The sequence below is a fragment of the Penicillium antarcticum genome (assembly GCF_028974205.1).
Source record: "Penicillium antarcticum strain IBT 31339 chromosome Unknown utg000009l_segment0_segment0, whole genome shotgun sequence".
In the NCBI taxonomy this organism is placed as follows: Eukaryota; Fungi; Ascomycota; class Eurotiomycetes; order Eurotiales; family Aspergillaceae; genus Penicillium; species Penicillium antarcticum.
This window is the reverse complement of record NW_026695307.1, coordinates 6,204,882-6,230,697: the sequence shown is the minus strand read 5'-3', so window position 1 is coordinate 6,230,697 and position 25,816 is coordinate 6,204,882. Positions and strand designations below refer to the sequence as shown.

Here is a 25,816-nt window from a genome sequence, read left to right as displayed (position 1 = left end):
TAGAGGTGATGTGTGCTTCTAGCTTACTTCGGCTATCCTGCTTGGTCTAGTCATCCTACCGATTGTATTTGTATATGTATTCTACTCCATTATTGCGAACAATCAGCGAAATCAGTCAATTTAATGTTCTAGGATCCAGTCCTTGCATGCAATTGATATCCTACCAACTCTCCATACAGTTGAAATGCCCTAACCATAATGTCCATTGAAGACTAGAGCCAAAGCCTATCGTATCCGTACCAAAACATCCGAATGAAAGAGCCGCAGACAAGGAGTATCTTGAATTAGAAACGTAAGCACGCCAATGAAGAAATTCGCTCAATGCAGAGAAACATTTTGAACCGCTTCTTCTACGCTGACAGGCGCAGCGCCTGCGGGGGGATTGTCACCGGATTCGGCTGGGGAGACGAGTAATGTGGGTGAAGTTGGCGAGAATGGGTCTGAGAGGGTACTTCCTTCCGGCGATTGCGACTGTTGCTGGGATTGGGACTGCTGTGTTGGTGCGGGGGTGTTGTCGTTTTCGAGTTCCTTTGATGGACTAACACAGCTAACTCCGCTCTCTACGGAATCACTCTGTCCGTGCTGTGCTTTGCCGCGGCCCCAGCGTCGTGGGTTTGGAGGAAGAGGGGCTTGCCCATGACGACCTGCTCCCGGCACAGGTGCTGGGGGTCTGTGTTGACTCGAGGTTGGTGTAGTGTGTGCTGAACGGCGAGGCGGCGGGAGGGCTGGGGGTGGGTTGGATGCTGAGCGGCGCGGCTGGGTACCTGGGGGCGCCAGGGTTGAGCTTGGGGCAGAGTCGCGACGATCGGGGTGTGAGAGAGACGAGGGTGTCGCTGGGATTGGGGACCCTGGTGTGTGTGTGGTTGTAGGGCTGACTTCTATGCCTTCAGGGATAGTATAGTCGTCGCTGCTTGCGCCGGCCAAGTGGTGTTGCTCCTCTTCCACGGTCATACGGCGTCCGCGCCAGCGGCGAGATTTTGGGGGTTCGGGCTTGATCTTTGGTGGCCGGATTATTGGCGTTTCGTCACTGAGAGTGGCGGCTGGGACTCCGTCTTTTCGACTGGGGGTCATGATGCCTGGCTTTTCGTGCTGTGCTGCGACTGCTTGAACGCTCAGCGAAGATGCAGATGCAGGCTCTAGGTTCATGCCGAGCCTTTGTACTAAGCTATGTTTCCGCGGCGCTTCAGAAGAATCGCGGGAAGCCATTCTCGTTGGCGATGCTGTATCTGATACACTGGCAACAGTACTTGCGCGCGAGATTGTGCGAGTCACCTCCAGCGGCTCACCAATGTCTGCCGACGTTTCAATAATGTCTGCAGGCGACTCGAAGTGCTCAGCCTGATCAAGAACAGTTTCAATAGAAGTCGACGTAACCTTGGTAGGTGTATCTTGCGTTTCAGGACTGCGCAACCAATCTACCGTGGCACATCTACCAACAAGTCGTCGTGTCGTTTCGTCAACCTCTTCGAAGTGGAGAATCTTCTCATGTTCTGCGTCACTTCCATATGAAACTTGTCCCCGGACAAGGATACTGAGCAACCTTCTGAGCTCATCACGCTTGTAATGCGGTGGGTTTCGTAGCTGTGTGTGAGCTAGAAGGGGATATAGAACGCGGAGATACGTATGTCGCAGCGCAGATGCTTCCTCGGGTAGATCGAGTAGATTGCGGATCAAGATATCAACCAGGACATGCAAATCGTTGGTAAAGAAGTACTCATAGGTATTTGGAGTAGTGAAGATCAAATACAGAAGCTTCAACGTTAGTAACTGTAAAGATGTCTCGGCTGCATATCGTCAGCCATCGGAGCAATCGAAAAAGAGATATTGGCTTTACCCTCGCGGTTAATAAGGAGAATAATATTCTCCCCAAACGTCTTATACAAGCCACCGTAAGCAGACAAGATCTTAATAACCTTGTTGGTCAAATGCCCCGAAGGTCGATCGTCGACAGGATCATGAGCGGAAATCATAAACTGCTCATTCAGAACCAGCTGCACAAAACATCAGTATCAATCCAAACCGGAACATAAAAAGAAACAACTCACAAGCACCCGGATAACAGGATAATGATACGGGTCAGTCACATCATAAGAAAGATCCTCAATGATATCAAAAAGACACCGAATAAAGTCGTCATCCACAAGAACTGCAACAAAGCCCCAAAATCAGCCACCGTCCAAACCAACACAACGAAAGTCACTATCAAGTCCACGGGTACAGGTAAATGTATCCAACGCACCCAAATCCTCAATCTTAACCCTTTGAATCCTGGACATCTCATAGATAAGATCCATCAACAAGCGATGCAACCCGGCATCACCGTCCATATCAGCCCTCCGCATAGCCTGAATAAGATCGAGAAGGCGCGCAAACGCGCCCTCCTCATTCAGCATCTGAAGCGCGATTTCATTCTGCCGCCCGTCGAAGAGGATGAATGAGGCAATGAAATGGAGGGTTGTTGGGTCGTCTTCTTGGAGGAGGCCGTAGATGATCTGGCGTCTTACATAGTCGGCGTGTGCGGCGAAGATGCTCGATGCGAAGAGTTTGTAGGAGCAACGCGCGATGTCTGTTTCTGTTTGGAGATATTCATCTGTGGAGATGGTGTTAATGTTGTCGTTAGATCGGTAGGAAGGCCGAAAGCCGTGCGGGCAGGGTTCAGATGATTCAGGTGGTGTATTTGGGGGATTTGTGTAGTTTATAGGTTCTTGATGTTTTGTTTGGGAAGGACTGGGTACCTTTGTGTTGTGTTGTGAGGCTTAAGTAGGCTCGGAGGGCGTCGTCGATCAGGTCCTCGGAGTCGCAGGGCTTGGAGACGATCGTTTGGAGTTCTGCGGAGAGTCAATGGTCATGTCGCGTGTCTAGAATAGAGAGACGTGTTCAAATTCTTCCAATACTTACCAGTCCAGAACTCAGTCTCCGAGACCTCAGGCTCCATTTCCCGTCAGACTGCTCATGCCGAGACGTGCGAGTTGGAGAGTTGAAGGCGGGGGGGGAATTTAGTCCCACTGCGGGTCAACCCTAGGCACTTCACTACGTACTTGTGGAATAGTATGAATGTTACAGAACTCTCATTGGTATCAATATAAAATAAATCCAGGCGCAACTATGAACTCGGGCGCAGTAATGGGTGCGCTTCGGTATTCCTGTGAAATGTCAGTTGTTGTTTTGTTTACGGCTACGTCAACACTTACAGAACGTATTTATCCAAATCCACCACAGTCGTGTCGCTGAACAGCAGATAGAAGTATTTCAGCGTCTCCGCTAACCAGAAGGACTCCATGGTGTCCATCTGGGTCGGCTTCTGGGCCGTGACATCGTGGATGCCTGCGTGGGCGTGGTCTGTTCGCGTGTGTTTGACGATGGCCTCGAACATCTGCCATCCCTTCTTGCGCCAGGACTCTTCACCAGTCAGTCGGTACATAATGAAAACAGACTCGATCGCCTCGGGCCGAAGGATGTATTTCGGCGACGGGATGCTGATCATGCCTGCGGGGAGGTGATCCTCGCCAACAGACGCCTGGGGTGAGTCGGACGATGGAGGAGAACGAGGCGCGTCTCGGTTTTCCAAATCAGCTACCTCAGGTGTGGGAGTGGGGCTTGAGATGATGGGTACAGCAGAAACAGAAGATGAAATCTTAGCACTGCGCTTCTCCACGATCTCGCTGTCGTGAGGGTTCAACGAGCCTGGCATGGCCATGGGAATGGTCTTGCCAATCGGGTCTCGTGACTCATCGATCCCGCCCATCTTGATACGCTCAGCGTAAGCGCTCTCTCCATTGCGGAACTGAGGTCCTGCAGCCGGGTCAAGACGCGACCAACGTGCCACGCCAGCATCAAAAGTCGCCTGGTCCCAGTCACAGGCTGAGCCCTTTTGACAGGGTAGGAGACGGAATCTTTCCGGCATGATCCCAGTCTGTGTAGACTCGTAAGCCCACACACAGCCGTCGGTGAGCTTGGCTGCAAGCTCCAAATCCCCCTCGATTCCAAATGCCTTGGCTCCCAGAGCGAACATTCCACCGACGAAACAAGTGAGGTGGGTGCCTTCATATTCAAGATCTGTGATATCGGTAGCCTTTCCAGGTGTCACCGAGGTAGATGCCGTGAATCGAACATCCCATTTGCCTTTGATCATGGGTTGGAACACGAGATGTTTGCGGGTTGCAGCAGCCACTTTGGTGTACATCGTCTTGTACTGCTCCAGGCCACCTAGCAGGAGGTACTCCTTGGGCAAGTACTCGTAGGTTGAATCTGCCATCCCTCCCATGGTGAACTTGTTCTCACGGGACGAAATGGGCAATTCCAGGCCGCCATTGCATTGACTTGCAAGGGTTGACTGTTGCTGGCGCGCCTCAATTGGCAAATTGGCAGCATGAGTACCATTGGCAAGTTCAACAGATTCCTCAGAACCAGTCTCAACTTCACGCGGGATTAATTTCTTATAGCTCTCGATATCCGTTGGCGCAACATAAGGTCTGCGGGTTTTTGTCGAAGGGCTCTCGTTCCTTAGAGCGGCATGCTCCTCACGCGTAGGACTGCCATTGCGCTGCGGATCGTATTTAGTACATCCCTGCGCATTAACACGAAGAGGCCACAGTCCAGGGAGGCTGGTCGAATCTTGAATCTTTTCCAATTCATTGGTGATCCGTGCAATTGCATCATAGTACTTATCCTGCTGGGTTATTTGAGCCAATCGAGTGAATTCCAAAGAAAGCGATCCAATTTCAGCCAAACCAGCTCGGCCAGAGGCCCGATGGCGCCTCGCAACAAATTCTCTGCTATATGTCAGTAAGATACCAGAATATTGGTCAAATTCAACTTACGGGGCCCATTTGTAGTAAAGCTGCGGCATGCGGTTTGGTGTATCAAAGGCACCAATAAGAATCTCAGCGAGTTCCTCAGCTTTCTCCAATAGTACCGTATATCGATGACCAGAGATATCATAACCACCGAGAAGACCACCAAGATAACGAATGGTAGTCTCGAAGACCGGGATATCACCTCTGGACGAAGTCTTGAAATCGATCTTCTTGATGGCATCCACGGCCTCAGTGAACTCCTCCTTCAACCCCATAATCCAAAGAGTATCAAGAGAATCAACCAGAGTCGCACCCCAGCCATTGAACGGGTCCTCGACCTGCTTAGTCAAGGGCTTCACTTCATCATGTCCCATGGCAGTCATCTTGTACCCCTGCCAAGCATGCTTGAACTCAGCCTTGATGGTGCTAAGTCGCTGCAAGCGCTCTTGCTTGTCGTAGCTTGACTCGTCCTTGAACTTAGCCTGGAGCTTGGGAATCCTCGACCGCTCCTTGGGCAGCTTAATTGTCTCGCCTGCCGGAACGGGGAACCGCTCAGGGAATTTCTTCCACTGAGTACCTGTAGCGGGACGGTCCACTGAATGTCTGCCAGCACCTCCGTTATCCAGCTCCTCCTTGTTGGAGGGGTCTTCTGTTGTTGGGGGCAGCAATCGGCTAGCGCCACCCACTGGTGCGGGATCCGTCGAGCCCTCCTTGCTAGGCGCATTTACTGGCACTGGTGCTTTATCTTTGGTGGCATCCTTTAATCCACTGCTGGGACCAACAGAAGAACCTATCTTTTCCTTTCCGGTAGAGGGTGCGGAGCCGGAGGAGCCGCGGTTGGGTTCCGGGATGACATATTTGTCGCTCTCCTCAATGGCAGCGGCGGCGGCAGGGTTGTCAGGTTTCGGAGCTTTGGGTTGGTCTGGGTTTGGGTAGGCAGAGGCCGGATCGGGTGGGTGAATGCCGACTGGTTGTTGACTGATTGATGAATCGCTCCAGTCGCGTGAGCGGGCGAAGTGGATGAAGGTTAGCAGGAACGCCGCAGCGAATATGATCAGAACTCGATATCGACGAGCTCGAAACATGGCGACTGTCCCTCTGAGTTGAATTGAATTACCGAGGGAAGACGTGTAGAGAGGAAAAGGGAAAACACGAGGCGAGTCCAGATGCAATCACGAGACGAGATCCACTTAAGCTTCCGATCTATTTGTCGCTATTTTCCTTTGTTGCACATTTCTACGGATTTGTTCTTTGTATACTCAATGGCCATATTCCTATTCTTCTTCTCTCAGTCGTTAGGCTCATTTTCTCTACATCGAGAACTCCCCTGTTACCAGCCAAGACCCTGAGATCAGCGGGTTCCCGGACCCCAAAACATTGGTGGAGAAGCAGTCCAGGCGCGAGAATCCGGGGCCAATGATCGGCGTCGGCCAGCCCTGCTAATTGCGCCCTAAAGGCACTTGGGAGGTTTTATGCAGGCGGTCCGCAAGGGTCTTCCATTCGACCTATCATGTTTGGCTATTTCCGCCAGCTCATTTCGAGGGTGACAGCCCTGAACCGAGATTGGTGCAATTGGGCCGATTTTGACAAACATGTGCTTGGGGTTGATATATCATGGGGAATGTGAGACGAGTTATAGTGCAGGGAAAGGCTAGAGGCATAATTTATGAAATGATTGTTTCTTAATATCTGAACTGAACCCCCTCTACAAGGATTACTGCATGATATATGGATTCTATGCAATCAACAACTCCATTCTATGGTATCACGTGATACCATGTAGAGCTATACGTCTGTCGCTGTATGTTTGTGTTGGATTGATACATGTCTGACATTTGCAGATGCCCGTGGAATCTCCGACGCCAATCTGGAGGGTCAAACTAGCGGGCAGCATACTATACCTGCAGCAGGCGCGGTTGATGTCTTCAACTCTGAGATCTAAAACACACCAACTGAGTCCATTGAATAACAATTTGCGGTCCTTGAAACGCTACAAGTGGCAATTTCGGTCTATTATGTCGTGTAAGTGACGAAAGTTCAAGTGTTTAACATTCAAACAGGCTGCCAGACGGCGCCACCCTGAATCCGGAAATCATTAATCATCATATACTTCGATGTCATAACTTTGGGACAGATATAATTGAATCCAAATGTTCTTCACCTATCTCAATTGACCAATTCAGGTTCAAACTTCACATATAATCTTCCCACCGCTACTTCAATGGACCAATTTAAACAACTTTGTCATAAGAATGGATACAACGAGTTTCAAAGAAAGGAATACACCGATGAGACCACCATTCGGTAATTTCAAAAGTCCAGCCTCTCATAGACCCCTACTAATATATTTGATGGCAGCCGGTTCCTTCGCGCACAGCGAAATGATGTTGGCGCTGCCTTCCGACAATTCCACGAATGCCAAAAATGGCGCAGAGCCCATGATGTCCGGGGTTTCTACGAAGGCTTAGATGTCACTGCGTACGACGAAACTCGAAAAATGGTACGCTGAGCTATTGAGCCAATAATATGTGCTCCCAAGCAGAGCACTGACAATAGCAGAATCCTCAATGGACAGGCCGGCGGGACCGAGAAGGCCGACCAGTCTACGTGTATCAAGTGCGCGAAATAACCAAAAAGAAGCTAGATGATTATTTCAAGATGCTAGACACGGCTCCAAGGCCATCAAGCCATCTCAAACCAGACGTACCAATTCATATCCTCCACTTCCATGCGCTCTACGAGAATCTCTTGCAATTTACATTTCCTTTGGCATCTGAGCTGCCACGGCCAGACCCGGAACATGAAATCACCGCATCTACTCACATTGTTGATATCAGCAATGTTAGTGTTGTTCAATTCTGGAATATTCGAAAGTATCTGCAGGATGCTAGTAGGATTGGGACGGAATACTATCCTGAGACTCTAGCGAGGGTATTTGTAAGTGTTATGTTTCAGTGGTCTCGTTTTGACTACGGCAGTGTCTTCTTATAAATATGAACTAATGGCATCATCGTATTGTACCTGACAGGTCGTTGGTGCCCCTGCCTTCTTTCGATCGGTATGGGATGCAGCCAGTCAATGGTTTGCGCCAGATACAAGATCACGGATCTCTATTCTCGCATCGTCAAAACTGAAATCTTCCCTATTATCTCAAATTGATGCTTCGGACTTGCCTAAAGAATACGGTGGAGAGCTCGACTGGCAATGGGGAGATCCGCCAAATCTGGATAGCTCGACGAAGGAACTGGTTGATGAGCTATATCATAAGTCTGAGCGAAATGAGGTCTTTTCCAAGGGTCCTATAATCTATGAGGATGGCTGTATACGGCTGCTGGGATCTGTTGACGGGTCACCACGAAGAAACTCCTTCTGTCATAATCAGCATTCTTCGTGATTTTCTAGATCGTGGCTTCTTGCATTATGCTTGATTAGTTGCATATATTGTGCTCAACATACTTTTGTGTGCAAGAAAAAGAAAAGAACTACTCTTACTATGAATCTGCTTCACTCCGCAAGCTTTTTGAACGCCTTCAATATGTAGGAATAAGTTGATTGAATGCAAAGGATATAATGAAGGTCCAACTAGGAGCGCAGCCATTCCGAGAAATCAAGTCCAATTTTTTTTCTGGAAGGCCGAATTCGCGAGTAACTCCAATTCTCCATTACCAAAAAATGTTATTATTCGAAGTTTGAGGGCCATCTCTTTTTGTGGATAGCAAGTCATCACGAGATGGGCCTTGATCAAAACCATGCCTAGTTGACTGGCGTGCCACAGCAAAAAGGCGATCGAGGACCGTGACGAAATATTTCGACAAAGTGTCACCTTCGACCGAAAGATATTCCATGACAGATTTGGCCCTTTCGACGTCTTGGATATAAGATATCGATTTGGGAGATGACCGATCGCCTTTTATGAGAATAACCGGAACAAGCAAGGCATGAAACAAGACGTGCCTGGAATTGTCAATGGGATTGTCAAGGTAAGCTACAGAGAGCTATATTCCGATAGGGGGGTTTAATTGCATGGGCAGCACAACTTACAAGGTAAAAGCTAGAGTCATCTTGTCATATGTCCCTTCCATGATGGACTCTGAAATCTGTGCGATAGTTTCACGCGCAATAGCAAGGCCCGCTGCGCGACATTGAGCCTCAGCAGCGTGTTCTTCTGCTGGAAGTGCAGTATCCTTGTTAATGTCCTTGTTCTGTAGCCATTGGAGTAAAAGTGGCCTATGAATCAGAAGGTGCAAGCTTTGGTCGCATAGGAATTGACGACGCCAGGCTGTCAATTTCCATTGCTCCATAGATCCACTGACTAAACGGGCGCATGCAGCTGGATTGTCACTATGCCAATTTTGTATCATTTTCTCGAAGCTATTCACGAGCTGTGGTGTAACGGTTGGGCTGGACAGAACACGGCGGTAGATATCATTTGCCATGCGGTGGTAATTTGACTGTTGGATCAAGCCTGAGTATATGGTAGGATCATCTGTCGGCACGGGAAATGATGCTGTGGGTGAAGTGGGATTCTGTAAATTGCACTGAGCACAGTTCTCTAAACTTGGGCGGATAACAAAGAACAAACCTGATTTGGAGTATTTGTGACAGGTCTGACTGTGATCAACCCATCTTCTGGAAGCACAAGGGGTCTCCCATATATTCTGGCAGAACAGCTCTCGGCACAATAAGTGGCCCACCATATGCGGCGCCGGATCTCCCGATCAAGAGCTGTTAGTCCTGGGTCTGTGAGCTCAACGTGTAAGTTGAGGGAAATTGCCTTCCGAACAGCAGTAGCAACATATTGCCAGCTTTCATCGGGGTCTCCATTCTTTTGCGCAAAGTCACTCAGAAGTAGTAACGCCTGGACCATGGTGATGCTCTCATTGTCTGTCAAAGCAATTTGTCCAAGATGTTGTTGCGCTTTTCTGTAATACTGCACTCCTAGATCGCTATGGTTTTCAGGTGCTAGCCAAGATCCAAAGGCAAGAATCATATTTGCCAGAACTGACTGTGATGAAGGGCTAAGTAATCGATCTTGGAATTCCAGTCTGAATGTTGCCTCGTGCACGAATGGATAAAGCTTGTGATAACGAGAAAAGTAAGTGTCGGCAAACTCTTTCTCCTTCTCTGCAGATGCTAAAAGATCATTGGGTGAGTTATCTTTGCTTGAGAATGCTTCAAGAGATAAATGTTGTCCCTCGGGTCCTACTCCAGTCAAATCGTAATCGGTGTTGATCTGGGAGTCGTCCAACGCATTTTCTAGGGCCGTAGGACCTGGTTCCTGCAGGAAATCTTTCAATGTCGACTCATTCGTGTCAATGAATGATTGGGTCAAAGAGTCCTGGTCCCTGGGCGTCTCATCGGCAAGTAGAGAGCGGGTAACATCGTCTAGCTCACCACTTGGGAATAGCTTTCCAAGTGCGTTCTCGAGGATTTGCAGCCGGTTTTCCACATCTGTGAGGTACCTGTAGCTGTCAGCTATATGGGACCATTGATATATATGGGAGAGAACGCACTCTCGTGTCAGTGGGGTCCGACGGGTTTTGGATGAGTAGATACATTCCCGGCTGCTCTGCGAACATTGAACGCACGTCGGGCGCGTTTTCGAACACTATATGAAAGGTCAGACTGCTCTCGTAGGTGTTTCAGATTGGATTTCACAACTTTTTCTTGGTGAAGGCGACATTCTAGACACTATACGTCCTGTCAGTCTATGCTCCGGAACCAACGGCATGGAACTTCACGCCATACGTACCGCTGGAATGTGAGAATTGCGCCCAAACCCTGACTCATGTGGCATTATGAGATGAGACTTTGAGCTTGAATTATCAAAGAACTTAGCTTGCCAGAGTTGAATGACAGTGGCGTCGGTCGTTTTATGATGAAGTATTTAGTAAGCATCAGTCGCCTCTTGGAATCCGCATTCTATCAGTTCTTCAATTTCATTGGAATCTTATGTACATCTATACTGCAAAAGTCTTTCTATATGTAGATTCACAGAGCAGGGTCTTCAAGGCTGAACCGTTCGCTGAACGGGTAATCAGTATACCCCTCTGACATTTGACCATACATCGTCGCCGGATCCAAAGGCGCAAGTGGAAGACCATGCTTGACCTTAAGTACCAGGTCAGGGTTCGAGATGAATGGACGACCAAAAGCCACCACAACATCATGGTCCACATACTTGGTATCCACGGCTTTCCGAGCTGATTCCCCATCGTATTCACCCGCCACCAAAAGAGGGCTAGCATCACCATAGGCCCTAAGCAACCATTTGATACTCTCCTTCGGCTCTCCATCAGACTCGCAAATATGCAAATATGCCAGCTTGAATTCAGCTAGTCGTCGAGCCACATCGGAGAATTGAGGAACAGGATCTTCCATTCCCATCTCTTGATATCGACTCCAGGGACTCAATCGAATCGCCGTGCGTTCATTTCCAATTGCCTTGACGACAGCACTGGTAACTTCCACAGCAAGCCTCGACCTATTCTCGACTCCCCCACCCCACTTGTCGGTCCGCTTGTTCGTAACATCTTGAAGGAACTGATCAATCAAGTACCCATTCGCACCGTGTATCTCCACGCCATCAAAGCCAGCTAACATGGCTTTCTCCGCCGCAGCTGCAAAATCCGAGATAGTACCCTGGATCTCTGACTCTGTCATTGGAACAGGGTGATGCCTCTCTTCACTGAACATGCTCTTCATGGGGACGTCGCTGGCGGAAACCAAATCATGACCACTGTGCGCCATGATGCTAGGATTTGCCGCGCGACCCATAGCCCAGAGTTGTAAAAATATATATGATCCCTGGTCGTGAACTGCCTTGGTGATTTCCTTCCAAGAGGCTATTTGTTCGTCGTTGAATATCCCGGGAACGTTGCTATAACCGCCATGTCGAGGGCTGATGATCGTAGCTTCGGTGACAATGAGAGTCCCAGGCACGCTAGCGCGTTGCTGGTAGTATTCTTTGGCTGATGGCAAGAGAAGATGAGAAGTATCGGCTCGGAGTCGGGTCATTGGGGCCATGGCGATGCGCTGGTTAAGCGTTATGCGTCCGACTTTGAGAGGCGTGAATAGCTTTGACATGGTGCTGGCCTTGTTGAAAAGCAGAAGAGAATACAATTGGTGATAGGTCCTTCGTACAAAATGAAGTGACGCTCATTAGAAGCGTTCTTCAGGTTATATAACATTTCCAACCAGGCATACACCCGAGCCTTAACAATGGCCCAATATATTCCACCACTTCCTCCTAGCTTAGGAACACGGGAGACACCAGTCCGTCCACGATCCTACAAAAAGCAACGGCCGTTCGGAGCCGCGAAGCCGAGAAGGAGTATAAGATCTCCACTTTAGCCGGATTAGAGTCAGCCGGCGATGTGATTGGCTCGGTAGATGTGATCCGGCGCGTGAACCTAGCAGAGGCGCATACTATAGACGATAGTTCGCGCATAAGGAGGCGATAGTGTGTGATACTTGCTTATTTGAGGCAAGCTGATCCGGCACGATCAAAAAAAGCAAATAGAGTTCAGTTCTTGATTCCTTCCAAACCTTGAAACAAATACCTGATCCTGGCAATGGCTCTTACTGTCGGCATTGCAGGCATCACGACCAAATTCGTTCCCCTGTGAACAACCTTTGCAAATCTCCTCATGTCCAAATTCGCGGCTTTTGTCGCAATGCTTCCAGGCTCCCCGATCATCTCCGTGGATCGCCCCACATCACGATCGTCGAGGGCGAGGCTAGTGATCTACAGACCATCCGATCTTTCACGCACGGCTGCGATGTTATCATTTGCTGCTACCTCAATGATACGCTGATAGTGGAAGGACAGAAGACTCTCCTTGATGCTCGCGAGCTAGAGCATGTTAGACGATACATTGCCAGCGACTACTGTCTAGACTTTACAAAGCTAGAACTTGTACGGCACCCAGCCAAAGATCCCATGAAGCATGTCAAAGCCTACTTGAATACCAAGGTGAATGTTCAAAGAATTCATATCCTGGTCGGAGCATCCGTGTTTATCAGGAAATTCAGTGTCCAAGGCGAATATAAAGAAATGGACACTGAAAACCCATGATTCTATATAATCTCAGAGTTTACAGATGACCAAAAACCAGGCTAAGCTAGAGCCGTAAGGCAAGGAGAAAGCAAAAGGTATGTATAACCACTCGCGGGCCTTTCCTATCCAGCACGTCACGTGGCACTAAATACCAACAGTCGTGCGCCGGCCATCAGTGTTAGCCTTCTGGAACTGTTGAATCAACCCCAAAACACCAGCCCCACCAGCAATAGCATCAATATTCTCGCCCTCATCACCTTCGTCGCCCTCATCCTCATCTTTACCAAGCGGGTTCATACGCCATGAATCGCCTAGGCTATCACTAGCGCCTGCGCCACCGCTGGAAGCACCTGTGTGAGGAGCACACTGTTGAGCGGCTGACCCAGGGCCTTCTTGGGATATCGGATCCTCGTCATCAAGAGAGTTTGCGGCTGGGTGCTGTGAGCGTGCTAGTCTGGTCCGCTTGTGCTGGTGCTGGTGATGGTGGGGAGTGGAACGGACCGCTGGGCGGAACCCAGAAGTGGAGGGTTGGTGGTGTGGGTCGAGGAGCATGGAGGGGACTGGGGAGCGGGTATCTAGGCCCATTGGTCTGGATCTAGAGGCCCCAACAAGGGATTGAGGGCCGAAGTGTGCAGCTAAGGTTGGCACAGGACGAGTTTGCAGATCCGGGGGAGCGCCGAAGTCAGCTGCAGAGGCTGAGCCGAGGGTTGGGAGGGTTGGCGGCGGGTGGAATTGGCGTCGGTTGGTTGGTTGAGGGTTTGCGCCGTAGTTGTCTAGGAAGCCATAATAGGACGCGAGCATCTTGCCGTCTTTGGTGGAGAAGTAATCAGTGCGTAGGTCTTGTTTGGTCGGATCTCGTCGTCCTGGTGCCGCTTGGGAGAGGACATTTGTGCCCTTCTTGAAATCGAAGACTGCGAAGGAGCAAAGGTAGCCTACACCGTCGACGTGCACGGTGAATTCTCGGAAGAAGTCGATGATGCGGTCGCTGCATTTGGGCAGGGTAAACCACAGAACGAAAGGAGTGAATATCATGCTCAGGATTTCTTCTAGGAAGATGACGATCTTCAGTTGATAGAGAATTGCGAATTCCTTGCGTACGTCGTCGCTATGCAGACGTCCTTTCCATCCCGATGGGAAATAGTGTGTGAAATCGATTAACTCGAGGAGGGCAAACTCCGGGTCAAAGACATCGGTCTCTTCGGGTGCAAGACCCCGTGCGAAAGCCCAAACTGTACCAAAAATACCAAGGTAGAATAGGACAGTCCGGTCAGGGGTTAATTCAAATCCAAGGAATAGCTCTGGGTCTATCACAGATGCGAGAGCTAGCACCGAAGCAAGAGCCCCAGAGACAAAGGCGACGAATCGCGCCACTTGGACAGTCTTATCCTTGGGGAACTGATCAACATAGCGACTGGCGAACGGATAAGACATGTTGATGCGACGTTCGAAAATATGCCAGAGCTCGTTGAATTCGCGGAATTTCCATTCCGCCATGGGTGTGTATTGACGGGAGCCAATTTGACCTGGATTCTTCTTGAACTCGTTGAAATAGCGGAAAAAATAGTGCATCATGAAATAGACCACAATAAATGGTGCTACAAAAATATTCATGATACCAGCAATAACAAAGCGCCGACGTAAGCTGTCACTCAACAGCCTGCGATGGGTATCTTTGAGGAACAAAGTGCGCAGTTGACCCTGTTCATTGAAGACAAAGTCCATAATACACAGATTGAGATTCCACTCCATAGTCCGGGAAAACAGTTGTCGATTCCTGAGGAATGGAATTGGGAGAGTGAGGTCCAAAATATCCTTGTTTACCAGTGCGATCATATAGTTCTCTTTCCGCATCAGGCGATTGGCAATGTCGTGGGCATCCATGCGTTGTTTCGACTGGCTACCTAAGAATCTGCGGTGTTGGGCAGAGACAGCAGCCGCTGTAGCTGGGTTCGAGTCTCTCAAGGTCATTAGTCGGCTCACCACCTCTTGCCACGATATTGTCTGTACTTCCGCATCGGAAACACCAAGCAGGTAGTAATAGAAATCATGTAAATGTTTGAGCCTGCGAATGTCCAGCAAGTACTGGAAGAACTTTCCTATCCAGAAGAAGCTGAACAGCCACAACAAAAATGTGGATGACCCAGACATCTTTGCTGTGCACTGAGGCACGAGGATGTCATTCAGAGACTTGCTCCCTCGGACCTTGGGGTAATCGATGCAGTTCATTAAAAAAGTTGAGAACCCAACAACGAATGCAAATGTCCTATGTATAAACGTCAGTTTCACTCGCAACTGGGTTTGAATGGACCACATACAGAAGATTCAATACCCTGGTTAGTAAAATAGACCAAATGCCGTTCCCTAAAAAGTAGGTATAGACATCTTTGAGGAAATTATCTAGATCCTCCACATTTGCCCACCGCCACATTGCTTTCTTCTTAGGGTCAACATTGGCAAGGCCAGGATGTTGCCCCGCAAATAACCTCCCCAATGGATTGCCAGCAAAATTCTGAGGTGGTGGGGGAGCTTTTTGCTGGTTCCAGCGGGCTCGGTTGAGCGGAGATGGATCGGGACTGGCAGTCCGTCGATCCGAACGATTATGGGACCGGGGAGGAGGAGGCAACCGCGATTTCGCATATTCATGATTTTCCTCCACCAGCAGTGACTGAGGAACATCTTCATCATTATCGTCAAGCTCATACCCTGGCGATAGGTCTTGGGCCATCCATCTCGGCCTCGATGGCTTGCGACGGCGTGTAGCCGGTGGCGACGTTCGCTCTTTCGGTGGCTTCCGCGACCGCTTCGGGCTGAGAAGAGCACTGGGACTGGTTATTTCACTGTCCCTTACATCTGCCAGTGCCTCCTCCAGCTCCCGATCATTAAAGTGTTCTTGTGGATCCTCCATGGCGAGGCCGGCGCGCTCTTCGATATCCGAAGATTCAGAGTCTGCATCTTGTTGTCTGAGGGTCTCATAGACAGAAGGTGAGCCCGTCGGTGGCAGGAAACGCGAGAGTATGTTAGAGGACATCATCTTGAATCAGACTGAAGCTCAAGCGCACTCATCCCACTGGCATCTGACGCCAGTGATTGTCGTAATGAAGTGCCATCCAGCAATAAGAGATAGGTCTCAACAGGATGTGCAGTAGTGCAGTGTTCACGTTAATAAGAGCGAGATAGCCTGAGCATCCTGTGATAAAGTCAGGAGCTCTGATCACCTGGTTGTACCTGGTGATGACATAAAAGGGAGATCATTTGGCCTGAGGCAGAATGCTGACTCACCTGCGGGGGAATCTGGGCAGCCGTGTAGTTGCTACACTTTTAACTAAATTTGTGCTTTACTCGACTTTCTTCAGGGGATCTTATCTTAGACATGCAGACCTAAGACATTCGCATCGTCAACCCGATATGGTTGACACCCCGATGCCCTCGGACCTATGGTCTGATCACGATTCTCTACAGTCCAAGTGGAATCTCAATTCCCATAGCGCCTCAATGTCTCCACTCTCGGAGATTTCTCCCAACCTTTTGAGCATTTGAATGAAATGTAGTAAGGATAGACACAGGGGTGTACTTTGGACATCTGCCAATCCCTAATGGCTGTGTTCTACAGCCACGAAATATATGATTTGACAAGGCTGTATAGAGGCAAAAGCTGAAGCCATGCTGGAATAGGACCAGATCGACAAGCCACCTCTAGTCATGATTCAGCATTATTCGCCCCAATTCGACTAACACAATACTTAGCTAACTAGTCCAATATCTTCACTTTCGGCATTTTAAGCCTGCAGTAGGAACTGAAGTATATTAGAATATGAAGACAGAAACGCCAGGGTCTGATGAGGTCAATCTTCCCCCCGATAGGCAATAGTACTCGGTAGCTTCGGTAAAGCGTCAAAGTCAAAGTTATACAAGATCGGGAAAGACGATCATAACTAAAGCCCTGAACGTTGTGCGTCATGTCAATTTGAAATTCAAAATATATGTGAAAATCAAAAGAGATTCGTGAAAGTGCAAGTGAGAGGCCTTTTCCCCTATACAAACTCAGCTTATCCACTCCTTCCCCTCCTCTCTTTTGAGGGCATCTCCAGCTTCTTACCCTTACACCCCCCCCCCCCCCCCCCTCTCCTCACCCTAACGCCCTGTCTATACGGGATTGGCAACTTCATGATTCTTCTTTGAAAGGTAGCCCTTCCCCTTCCCTCCTGCCATTCGCCCGGGTCACTCCCTCGGTTCATCAACGCCCGCATCGCTATCGACAGGGAGGATTGGAACGCTCACCGCATTCGCTAGGTTCTCCTGCATCTCTCAGACACACGCCCCTTCGTTCTGTCCATTGATCTCCCCCTCCCGGACCTCGACCGAATGTGCGACCCCGATACACCTCTCACCGGACTCCATGTGGTCTCATAGCACAATTCTAGACCTCCAATTATACCGTGCCGACGTGTCAAGGTCTTCTCAGCGGTTGGGCGCGATTAGGATCTCCCCTTCTCCCCCTGCCTCATATTGAACGGGTTTCATTTTCGTTTGTACGTCGCCTGGAAGGGGCTGCAGATACCCAAACGAGATGGAGCCCGATCCGAACGCGTTCAAGCGGAGCTCAATACATCAAGCGTTATATAGTCGCCCGGTCGAACGGCGTGCTAGCAAGAAATCCTCATCTAGAGATCGACATGGGATGGTCTATCCCGACAGTTTCCGAGAAACCACCATTCGAACTGTGACACCGGAGTCGCACTCCCCCGCCAACCACTCCCCCTATCCGAACCCGAACCTCTAGCAAGCGGCGGCACCTCGTCCCCGCGAAGCACCGTGCAATCACGGCCCACTGAGCCTGAACGGCGTCGGGAGCTTAGCAAACAATCATCTGGAGGAGGCGACGAAGATATACCACCAGAGGGAAGGAGCCAACGGGCGCGATCACGAACAACGGCCGCGGAGGAACAGCGAAACGAGACCACCCCCAGCTCTTTCAAAACTCGCACGCGAATCGGATCAATTAACACAGCCGGTTCATCATCGCCGAAAGTGCCTGAGGATCCATCAAGTTCGATTGGGTTTCCATCAATTCAATCCAGGCAATATTCCAGCCAGTCGTTCCCGCGCCAGCGATCAAGCAAAACGGTTACTGGAGTTGCAGACAGCCAAGACTCTTTCGCCTCACCCCTTTCGAGCTCCGAAGCCACAAAAATCTTACAATTGATGAAAACTACCTGTGGGAGGATGCATGGAATCCTGTCCTTTCGAACCGCCTCCACCACTTCGTGGACCTCCGGATACTGCGCAATCAATGTCGCTACTGGAAGTCTGATCTATCAAGCGAAAGGAGAACCCGCATTGGCCAAGACACTGATCCCTGATTTGCGTGGCTGTCGAGTGCGCACTTTGTTCGACCCTGAACTCCAAACTACTTATCTTAGCGTCCACACGTTCACCTCCGGACTTGGGATACAACTACGCCCTCACGTTAACGAAACCTTTGACTCATGGCTTGCTGCTCTACTTTGCTGGCAACCTATCCGACCAAAGGGTGTACAAAACAAAATGACCAAGCCCCAAGAGGTCGTGATTGGAGACCGCCGAATCCCCGAACGTCGGCGCAATTCCGAAAGCGCAGCACAAAAGGATGCAACTATCATCAAAGTTGGTAAGATGCTTCTGTGGAATAAGCCATCTGCTTCTGGAGCAATGCCTATATCTGGACGCCGGGTGTCTACGTATCGTCAATCAAGGGCATTGTCGTCATCATGGCAGAAAGTGAGCTGCACACTACAAGAGAACGGATTCTTCAAACTTTACACCGAGACCGATGTATCTCTCTTGGCATGCGTTCAACTGTCTCAATTATCTCGCTGTGCTATCCAGCAGTTGAACCCGTCCGTTCTCGATGATGAATTCTGCATTGCTATTTACCCACAGTATGCGGCACACCCAGTACCAGACTCGAATGTTCGCCCAATATACCTCGCGCTGGAAAGTCGCGTACTCTTTGAGGTTTGGTTTGTCCTTCTACGCGCCTTCACAATTCCAGAACTCTATGGCCCTGCATCTAAACCCGAAGATCCCAAGAAGACACCAGAAGCCGATGCCTCCGCGACTCCCCCACTCAAAGACATGTTTCGGATTGAGCGATTCCTAAATTTGAAGATTGTCGAGGCCAAATTGTTCCGCGCCAAAGAGGAGGAAACCCCGCGAAGCCGAAAAGCGTCAAGATCCCATGGCCACGGTCACAATCAACAAACTCCGGCCTCCAAGGTCAGCGACTATTACACAGAAGTGCTTCTGGATGGGGAAATTCGCGGCAAGACTGCTGTCAAATACCGCACCATGAACCCCTTCTGGCGAGAGGATTTCCTCTTCACTGATCTACCACCAGTTCTATCCCAAGCTTCCATCCTTGTCAAAACCCTCAACCCGACTCAGAAGGATTGGACACTCATCGCCCATGGAACATACGCCTCCAATCAAGACGTGAACGCCGTGAACGCCGTGAACATGTTGGATGAGATCGAAATTTCTGCGAACGACGCCATCTTCGGTCGGGTAGACATGCGCCTCGAGGAACTGGATGCTGGTGTGGATACTGAAAAATGGTGGCCAATTCTGGACGACCAAGACCAAGCAGTGGGCGAGATGTTCATGAGAGCTCGAATGGAGGAAACCGTTGTCTTGATGTCCGACGAATATGCACCAATGTCGGAGATCCTCCACTCTTTCACCAACGGTCTCACGATCAACATGGCTCAAGTGATGTCGTCAGAACTTACACATTTGGCCGACATGCTTCTGAACATCTATCAAGTCTCAGGGTCAACGGTGGAATGGATCTCGGCACTGGTTGAAGATGAAATCGACGGAGTTCACAAAGAATCCACTACCAACCGATTGAGATACACGACGAGGATACATTCCAACAACACCCAGGAGTCAGGCCAGGAGCGTGAAGTCCTTGTGAGAGATATGGGCAGGACGGCCACTGTCGAGGCCAACCTCCTGTTCCGTGGAAACTCCCTTTCTGACCAAGGCTCTGGACCTCCACATGCGTCGCCTAGGCAAGCAGTATCTTGAAGACACCATCGCGGAACGACTACGTGATATCGATGAAAGCGATCCGGAATGCGAAGTCGACCCATCTCGTGTTCCACGCCACGAGGATCTTGAGCGCAACTGGCGAAACCTTACGGCGCTCACCACCAGTGTATGGAAGTCCATTGCCGGGTCAGCATCAAGGTGTCCCCCGGAATTGCGTCGCATTTTCCGGCATGTCAGGGCTTGTGCAGATGACCGCTATGGAGACTTCTTACGCTCTGTAACGTACAGCAGTGTTTCTGGTTTCCTGTTCTTGCGGTTCTTTTGTCCAGCCATCCTCAACCCGAAACTCTTCGGGCTTTTGAAGGATCACCCTCGTCCTCGCGCTCAGCGCACCCTCACGCTAATCGCCAAAGCCTTGCAGGGACTGGCCAATATGACGACGTTTGGTAACAAAGAACCGTGGATGGAGCCAATGAATAAATTCCTTGTTGGTCATCGCTCTGACTTCAAAGAATTTGTCGACTCCATTTGTGCAATTCCAGCCGATCGACCAGCTCCCATCGTCACACCTTCCTACACCACCCCTATCCAAATCCTCGGAAGATTGCCTCCGACATCGCGCGAGGGTTTCCCCAGCCTTCCGTTCCTTATCGATCATGCTCGATGCTTCGCAAACTTGATTCGTGTGTGGCTTGACGTGGCCCCGGGTCGGCTAAACGAACTAGGGGAACTTGATGTCAACCTTGCGAAGTTCCACAAAGCAGCCCTTGACCTGCGGGCACGGACCGAGGAGTGTCTCAGTCGAGCGGAGCAAGCCGAGCGGCCTAGCGGCAGTCTCGAGATCAAGTGGGAAGAGCTGGTGGACTCAATGGAACGGCCCGTAACCTTTTACGACGAACGCTCGAGCCAGCCATCGACCCCTGCCGCCGATCCCATGATGTCCGGCTCTGCGCCGGCCCCGAATAGTCACCGCAACTCCATCGGCTACTTTGCTTCGCGGCCTGCAATGCCCCGTCGTTCCACCGACCATGCGCCTGATGCTGATGAGGATACACCGCCAAGCTCGTCGTCCGCTACTTGGGACCAAAGCCGCATTCCTTTTGCCATTCCACGTTGGTCTGATGCACGCGACAGCACAGGAAGCTCCAAAAACTCCTCAACCTATTCACTGGAATACTCCGAGACCTCCAAAGCGCGCAGGGCCAGCGTCACCAAGGAATCATCCAGCAAGTATCGTTTCTTCGACTTCGTCCCCGCCCCATCTCGACGCAAACACAAGGACCGTGACCAGTCTCAAAACAACCACTCGCATGAGGATCTGCGCAATGAATCTTAATGCTCAAATGTCCCTGCATGCTATTCCCTTTCCCTCCCTTGTACGCATTTCGCTTTCCGTCCTTTACTCTCTGACCGCTTTCCATGTGCTCATGATTTGAACGTTTTTCATTTCTCCCTCTACTCCCCCCCTTCACCTTCCACCTTCCATATTCCTTCGTCCCTCCGTGTCCTGTGTCCTATGCCAGTTCGATCATCTATCTCTATGTTCTTTGCCTCAAAGCATGTGTCACGGTGTTGATACCCATTCCCTCTTTTGATTGTGTTTTCATGGCCCCCCTCTCCCTTTTACACAACCAGCCTCCCTCCCTCCAACTTCAACTCCAACCCCCGTCTCTCAACCAGAAGAACAAAAGGAAGGAGAAAAGAGACACAAAAAATGAGAGACCAAAAAGTAAGATCTTGATTTTTGGGGCGAAATAAAACTAAACGAACACGATGATCTGGTTTATCGCGATCGAGGGAGGTCCCTGTGATATGATATCTTATTTACTCTTACTCTCCTTTTGGTCGGGCCTTGTCAGATCCTATTAAATAATAGGATATCTCTGTTTGGATTTGCTTCCCATCTGGAGATGGTGGCCATCGTGTAAATACCTCTTTATACTTTTCATGTTTCTTCCAATAGATGGAATGGATTGGTGTTTTCCTTTTTATTGGCTACCATTTACAACACACGTGGCATGATTTACTGAGAGAGATACAACCTAGTTCAGATACCTTAGGAAATAAACGTGGAAACATCAAGTTGAAGATGTGCTTTGTGACAAGTAGGATAATGATATTTCTTGTTTGTACATTCGGAAATTGACCATCAAGTGTACTCCGTACACATACATACAATTCTCAATCAAAGAGAGAAATAATCGAACCATGCTCGATGAACCACATCACACTCCCATCAACACCAGAAGTAGACCAGGCACTGCCATACCTCAATAGTCAAAACAATCCCCCGAAGATCAGATCGGATCAGATCGGATCAAGATTCCATAAATCCATGTCGCGTGTATGGACAAACAATAAAGCAGGAGAATAGAAACATATCGCTCAAAATTCACAGATTCAAAGAGTTAGAAATTCAATCACTGCCAGAGGCAAAGCTTGCCACTAGCAGTACCACCAGCAACCCAGTTCTTGCTGCGATGGAAGGTAGCCACAGCAGGGACGGCAGTAATACCATCACCACCAAGCTGAGCAAGCTGGTCACCACTACCGCTGTAGATATCGACAAAGCGGTTCATGTTACCAATACAGAAACGTTGGATTGGCGACTGGGGGTTAAGTTGCCACTGAGGACGGAGTCTAAGAAAAGTTAGCAGTGGCTTTGTTGAAAGGGAATGATACACGCAGAACGCAAGACACGCAGAGAAGAAGTAACAAAAGGGAAAAAGCAAGAAAACAAACTTGAAATGATATGAAGAGCATTTGTTGAGGACATACATTGTCACCCAGCGTCCGGTCTGGCAGTTATGCCGGACGACTGTGTCGGGGGTGAGACCATCTTTGAGGGTGTGGCCCTCCTTCCACGACGAGAGACCCTTTGCGCCGACATCGTAAATCTTAAGCGTGTCGTCATATGAACTGGTTGCGATTTGACCAGCCGAATTGAACGCAGCGTGTGACACCGACAGACGATTTTCATGCTCTGCGACGGGAACTGGGTTCTCAGACGACAACTTGCGCAGGTCCCACAGGCGCAGGAAACGGTCCAAGCTCGCCGTCGCGACGAAGTGAGGCTGTGACGGGCAAAGTGTGAATCCGCCAATCTTCTTCTCTGATAATTGCCACGAGGAAACGTTGCTTTCTTTGAGCGCCATGCGCATATCATAACGACCGAATTCGCCGTTCAAAGTCGTCCAGTACAAAGTGTTGGGATCATCTGCTACCATATCCACAGAGGATACTGCCTCGTCGATGTTGGTGGACTCCGGTGCGTACTTCTCCGACGACACCATCCTCTCCAGGTCCAGTTCGCGGATCGAGCTGTCATAACTAGCGGTGTACAGGTGAGTCGGCTTGCAGGGGTTAACCATCATCGAGCTAATGGTACGAGTGTGCGGCTTCAAAGTCGTCAAAACAGGGTTCGGATCATCGTCATCCTCCTCATCGTCCTCATTGACAGCAGGCTTCTCCTGCGACGCATCCAGCATACCGAGGTGACCCATCTTGTCCCCGGCAAAGATAAGAGGCTTCGACTCAGACGGGTGGAAAGCCATTGCATACACGCGCTCCGGGGTTATCTTGATACCTGCGATTAAATTGCGCGTTAGCAGAGAGTCTCGACAAAACAGCGTACAACATGAGCAGCAGGCTTCTTACGCTGAGGATCCCAAGCTTCCCAAAGCTTCAATGCATTCATTTCCTCCCGGATCGCCTTCAAGTCCTTGTCGGTGGTCTTCTCAATATCGGCACTGTCGAATGTCCGCTCATAAGGCTTTGCAACACCCTTGGTAATCACGTCGACTCCAATCAAATCCGCTCCGGTGAGCTTCTGTCCAGCGACGAACATATCGGCTTGGGTGAAGGAATCGGTGCGGCGAATTCTCTTGGCGCGTTCAACCTCGCGCAAGGCATCGTACTCATCTTCGGCTTTGCGCTTTGCGACTTCACTGTCGGCGGTGATTCCTTTGAGGCGGGAGGAGGTGCGACGGGGGGTAATAGTTTCTTCTTCTTCTTTCTTGACGCGAGGTTTGGGTGGAGCACGTTTCTTTGACTTCAGCCCACCACTGCCCGGGGGCTTGGGGGGAGTCGCGAAAAGACCAGCGGATTTGTTATCGAGCGCAAGTTGCTTGAGGAGTGCATCGCGCTCGGCGATGTTCGCCAATCGCTCCTTTTCGAAATCGGAAATTTCAGGCATACCGTCGGAGGAGTCAGTGTCCCAAGCTTTATCGAGAAACGCAGATTTGGTTTTGTTCTCTGGGGTCCGAGGAGGATCGGCGAGATCCTCGACGCGGAAGCGCGTCGATTGCTCTCGCGAAATCATGTGACCTTGATTGCGGCAAAAAAAAGTAAACGTTCAAAGTCCGTGCTGGAGATGATATTCTCAGTCTTGCTTTGCAAACGGATACGAAAAGGCACAGAGGGGTTTCAGGATTTTATTCTGGGCTGATTTCAAGTCGAGAAGTTTCAGAGAAGCAGGGTTGCGTTGGGAAAGCAAGAGAGTGAGGGAGAGCGACGAAGTGCAAACGCAGCAATGGCGACAAATCTCACACGCCGTGGGTTCCTGGCAGTGACTGCAAGCTCGGCACCCTTTTTTATATCACACGTCTACGATTACATCGGCGACACCTTCCTTACAACCGCTCATTCGCCTACCCCGACAGGCGTTTTCGACACGCGATGCCACATTGGCTACGAACGATGCGCCGGAAGATAAACTGCCCGTGAACCAAGATATTTCATTTGATTTCGAACCGGATGAACCAGCAAAGCCGCGGAGAAGCTATCTACAAAAACGAGCAGCATCTGTCTCCTCCCGCAGACCATTGGGCTCAAAGCAACCCGCGCCGAGGTCAAAGGCCAAGAAGATTACTAGCCAGGAAAAGGAGACTTTCAAGGCCCTTTTGGAGAAGCTGAATGCCAAGCGCGCAGAAAATGACGGAGGAGATACATCAAACCCATTGAGCGCAGTGAAACAAGCCGAGATCACAGAGCTCATGTCCGTATTCGACTCATTACTACAAGAATCCAACAGGAAAAAGAAAAAAGAAGCCCGAAAGCAAAAGGAGGAAGAGTCAAAATACATACCAAAACCAGAACGACCAGCAACGGAAGAAGAAGTCTCAGAAGACAAAGGTCCCCAAAGAATCAACATCGACGACCTGGGCTACACAGAAGCAGCAACATCTGGAGCTGCGATAACAATCACAATGAAAGAAGCGATCGACATGGTAGTCCAGCGCGAATCAGAACACATCGAGTTCGCCCTCTTCCAAGCAATCGAAGAAGGAAAAGGAGACATGGGCGTCTGGGAAGTATGCAAAGCGCGCATCTTCTCCATGCTGCACCACGTCGAAAGCCAACCAGCACGCAAAGTCCCCCGAAGTGCAGGGCCGCTCCGGGTCCCGGCTGTCGTCCCCATCGCGCCGGTCGTTGCAACTCTATACCCGAAGACATTGCTCATCGCGTTCCGCCTGCTGAATACGCATTTCCCTGGGTCGCCGCTTATTGGGCAATTCCGTTCGAATATCAAGGAGCATGGACGGCTGTCTTCCCTGCTTGGTGCTTCGTCAGGTCTGTATGATGAGATGCTTTACTTCCACTGGCGTGGTTGTAAGGATCTGCCAGGTGTTGTGTCTTTGCTACGTGAGATGGAGGTTATCGGGTTGACGCCTAGTGATAAGTCGCGGGGCATGTTGACTGCGCTTGTTATTCGGCGGAATCGGGATCTCGAGGCGCATCGGGAGGCCGGTGGTGGTGGTGAGCACTCTTTCTGGGATTTGCCGTCTAACAAGGAGGCGTTTGAAGCGCTTACTTGTCGGGGTGGGTGGATGGATAAGGTCGAGGCGAGGGCGGAGGAGGATGCTCGTCGGAGGGAGAGTCATCGCAAGTTCCGCGGTTGATTCTTCTCTTGCCTGCCTACTCGGGCACC

General features: G+C 50.1%; 10 protein-coding genes across 10 annotated transcripts; 4 read left to right on the top strand and 6 right to left on the bottom strand.

Annotated features, from left to right (window-relative positions):
- Window positions 1-318: 318 nt before the first annotated feature.
- On the bottom strand, window positions 319-2,935 carry N7508_010706 (DUF2013 domain-containing protein; the record flags this gene model as incomplete). Its single annotated transcript, XM_058468766.1, has 6 exons — window positions 319-1,784; window positions 1,835-1,991; window positions 2,046-2,146; window positions 2,240-2,590; window positions 2,736-2,828; window positions 2,899-2,935. 6 exons carry the CDS (start codon window positions 2,933-2,935, stop codon window positions 319-321), a joined length of 2,205 nt encoding a protein of 734 aa, XP_058316612.1.
- Window positions 2,936-3,103: 168 nt separating this feature from the next.
- N7508_010705 (class I alpha-mannosidase 1A) lies at window positions 3,104-5,881 on the bottom strand (the record flags this gene model as incomplete). Its single annotated transcript, XM_058468765.1, has 3 exons — window positions 3,104-3,143; window positions 3,192-4,772; window positions 4,821-5,881. 3 exons carry the CDS (start codon window positions 5,879-5,881, stop codon window positions 3,104-3,106), a joined length of 2,682 nt encoding a protein of 893 aa, XP_058316611.1.
- Window positions 5,882-7,017: 1,136 nt separating this feature from the next.
- N7508_010704 (SEC14 family lipid-binding protein) lies at window positions 7,018-8,190 on the top strand (the record flags this gene model as incomplete). The annotated part of the gene is made up of 4 exons (XM_058468764.1): window positions 7,018-7,100; window positions 7,155-7,296; window positions 7,356-7,733; window positions 7,825-8,190. The coding sequence occupies 4 exons, from the start codon at window positions 7,018-7,020 to the stop codon at window positions 8,188-8,190; spliced, it is 969 nt and encodes a 322-aa protein (XP_058316610.1).
- A 268-nt stretch (window positions 8,191-8,458) lies between these two features.
- On the bottom strand, window positions 8,459-10,586 carry N7508_010703 (uncharacterized protein; the record flags this gene model as incomplete). Its single annotated transcript, XM_058468763.1, has 4 exons — window positions 8,459-8,750; window positions 8,838-9,322; window positions 9,379-10,258; window positions 10,549-10,586. 4 exons carry the CDS (start codon window positions 10,584-10,586, stop codon window positions 8,459-8,461), a joined length of 1,695 nt encoding a protein of 564 aa, XP_058316609.1.
- A 201-nt stretch (window positions 10,587-10,787) lies between these two features.
- On the bottom strand, window positions 10,788-11,882 carry N7508_010702 (alkene reductase; the record flags this gene model as incomplete). Its single annotated transcript, XM_058468762.1, has 1 exon — window positions 10,788-11,882. One exon carries the CDS (start codon window positions 11,880-11,882, stop codon window positions 10,788-10,790), a length of 1,095 nt encoding a protein of 364 aa, XP_058316608.1.
- A 488-nt stretch (window positions 11,883-12,370) lies between these two features.
- On the top strand, window positions 12,371-12,873 carry N7508_010701 (NmrA-like family protein; the record flags this gene model as incomplete). The annotated part of the gene is made up of 2 exons (XM_058468761.1): window positions 12,371-12,420; window positions 12,483-12,873. The coding sequence occupies 2 exons, from the start codon at window positions 12,371-12,373 to the stop codon at window positions 12,871-12,873; spliced, it is 441 nt and encodes a 146-aa protein (XP_058316607.1).
- Window positions 12,874-12,999: 126 nt separating this feature from the next.
- On the bottom strand, window positions 13,000-15,886 carry atgI (autophagy protein ATG9; the record flags this gene model as incomplete). The annotated part of the gene is made up of 2 exons (XM_058468760.1): window positions 13,000-15,118; window positions 15,171-15,886. The coding sequence occupies 2 exons, from the start codon at window positions 15,884-15,886 to the stop codon at window positions 13,000-13,002; spliced, it is 2,835 nt and encodes a 944-aa protein (XP_058316606.1).
- Window positions 15,887-18,057: 2,171 nt separating this feature from the next.
- On the top strand, window positions 18,058-21,223 carry N7508_010699 (GTPase-activating protein BUD2; the record flags this gene model as incomplete). Its single annotated transcript, XM_058468759.1, has 2 exons — window positions 18,058-19,806; window positions 19,880-21,223. The coding sequence occupies 2 exons, from the start codon at window positions 18,058-18,060 to the stop codon at window positions 21,221-21,223; spliced, it is 3,093 nt and encodes a 1,030-aa protein (XP_058316605.1).
- A 1,084-nt stretch (window positions 21,224-22,307) lies between these two features.
- On the bottom strand, window positions 22,308-24,208 carry N7508_010698 (WD domain protein; the record flags this gene model as incomplete). The annotated part of the gene is made up of 3 exons (XM_058468758.1): window positions 22,308-22,527; window positions 22,666-23,473; window positions 23,545-24,208. The coding sequence occupies 3 exons, from the start codon at window positions 24,206-24,208 to the stop codon at window positions 22,308-22,310; spliced, it is 1,692 nt and encodes a 563-aa protein (XP_058316604.1).
- A 210-nt stretch (window positions 24,209-24,418) lies between these two features.
- Window positions 24,419-25,787, top strand: N7508_010697 (uncharacterized protein; the record flags this gene model as incomplete). The annotated part of the gene is made up of 2 exons (XM_058468757.1): window positions 24,419-24,454; window positions 24,549-25,787. 2 exons carry the CDS (start codon window positions 24,419-24,421, stop codon window positions 25,785-25,787), a joined length of 1,275 nt encoding a protein of 424 aa, XP_058316603.1.
- Between the last annotated feature and the right edge of the window lie 29 nt (window positions 25,788-25,816).